Source organism: Rhinolophus sinicus, linkage group LG06, assembly GCF_036562045.2.
Source record: "Rhinolophus sinicus isolate RSC01 linkage group LG06, ASM3656204v1, whole genome shotgun sequence".
Lineage (NCBI taxonomy): Eukaryota > Metazoa > Chordata > Mammalia > Chiroptera > Rhinolophidae > Rhinolophus > Rhinolophus sinicus.
In genome coordinates, this window is record NC_133756.1 from 15056404 (window position 1) to 15057947 (window position 1544).

At 49.5% G+C, this 1544-nt stretch overlaps 1 protein-coding gene across 1 annotated transcript; it reads left to right on the plus strand.

The window, feature by feature from the left end:
* The first annotated feature begins 264 nt into the window (after positions 1–264).
* LOC109457863 (olfactory receptor 2D2) lies at positions 265–1203 on the plus strand. Its single transcript, XM_019751047.2, has one exon. It carries the CDS (start codon positions 265–267, stop codon positions 1201–1203), a length of 939 nt encoding a protein of 312 aa, XP_019606606.2.
* The last annotated feature ends 341 nt before the right edge of the window (positions 1204–1544 follow it).

Consider the following 1544-nt stretch of genomic DNA (forward strand, 5'->3'; position numbering starts at 1 on the left):
CTACAGGCCAGAATGGAACACAGCAGACGTGTTCCATTCCGACTTGGTCTTTATTTTCATCAGTGACCCTCATCTAAATCCTGAACCAAACCCCAAAATCACTCAAACTACTATAGGGACATACCAGGTGGTGCCATCTGCCAATCCAAATTTCCTATTAGGGAATGTAAATGAGACAATGAGTGTGAAATGCCTTACACACCTTCAGCACGGGCACGCGATAAATTACATATTCCTCAAAACTCTTTAAACAGGCAGATCACAATGCGGAATGTCAACCAGTCTGCCGTGACAGAATTCATTCTATTGGGCTTCGCCCCCAATGCCAGGACCAATCCCCTGCTCTTCACCTTCTTTCTAGTCTTTTACCTGTTGATCCTTGTGAGCAACAGCCTCCTCGTCACCCTCATCCACCAGGACGCGCGCCTCCACACACCCATGTACTTTTTCATCAGTGTTCTCTCCATGCTGGATGTGTGCTACACCACCACTACCGTGCCCCAGATGCTCGTGCATCTTCTCAGCAGGAAGAGGGCCATCTCTTTTGCTAGATGTGCGGCCCAGATGTACATCTTCCTCCTCTTTGGGGTCACTGAGTCCTGGCTTTTCTCCATCATGTCTGTGGACAGGTACATGGCCATCTGCCAGCCTCTTCGGTACAAGGCCATCATGAGCCATTGGGTGTGCCTCGCGTTGGTGGGCATCTGTGTGGCCTATGGTGTGGTGGGTGGCCTGTGCTATACCTTCTTTGCTATGCGCCTGCCCTACTGTGGCCCTAATGAAATTGACCACTACTTCTGTGAGGTCCCTGCTGTCCTGAAGCTAGCCTGTGCAGACACATCCCTCAATGACTTGGTGGACTTCATCACGGGATTCAATGTCATTGTGGTCCCACTCTCCCTAGTTATCATTGTCTATGCCAACATTTTTGTTGCAGTCATGAAGATCCGCTCAGCCCAGGGGCGGATCAAGGCCTTCTCCACCTGTGCCTCCCACATCACTGTGGTCACCATGTTCGCCATTCCATGCATCATCATGTACATGAGCCCGGGCTCGGACTCCTTGTCAAACAGTGGCAAGAAAATGGCCCTTTTCTATAATATTGCCACAGCCTTTCTCAACCCTGTCATCTACAGTCTGAGGAACAAGGACGTGAAAAAGGCTTTCCTCAAATTGCTGGGATGGGGCAGGGCCCCAGAGTGACTCTTCAAAGCTGAAGACCTGGGGAGCTGAACAAAGCAGGACTTACACTCACCAGCTCCCTGGAGACTCTTCCAAGAGACCTGGAAGAGCTGGACTCCATAAAGCTAACTCTTCACCCTGGCCCAGGGGGACGGAACAGGACACTCAGACATCTGCAGAGTCTATGGTGATGTATTTTGAGACAGAGATGATTGTGAAGATTGAGCACAGTGGTCAGGAGCCTAAACTTCAGAGCCAGACAGACCAGGATGAGAGACTTGGTTTTACCAATAACTAGATATGTGAATTTTTGCAAGTCATTTAACTACTCTAAGGGTTATATCTCATCCTCACAGGAAGTT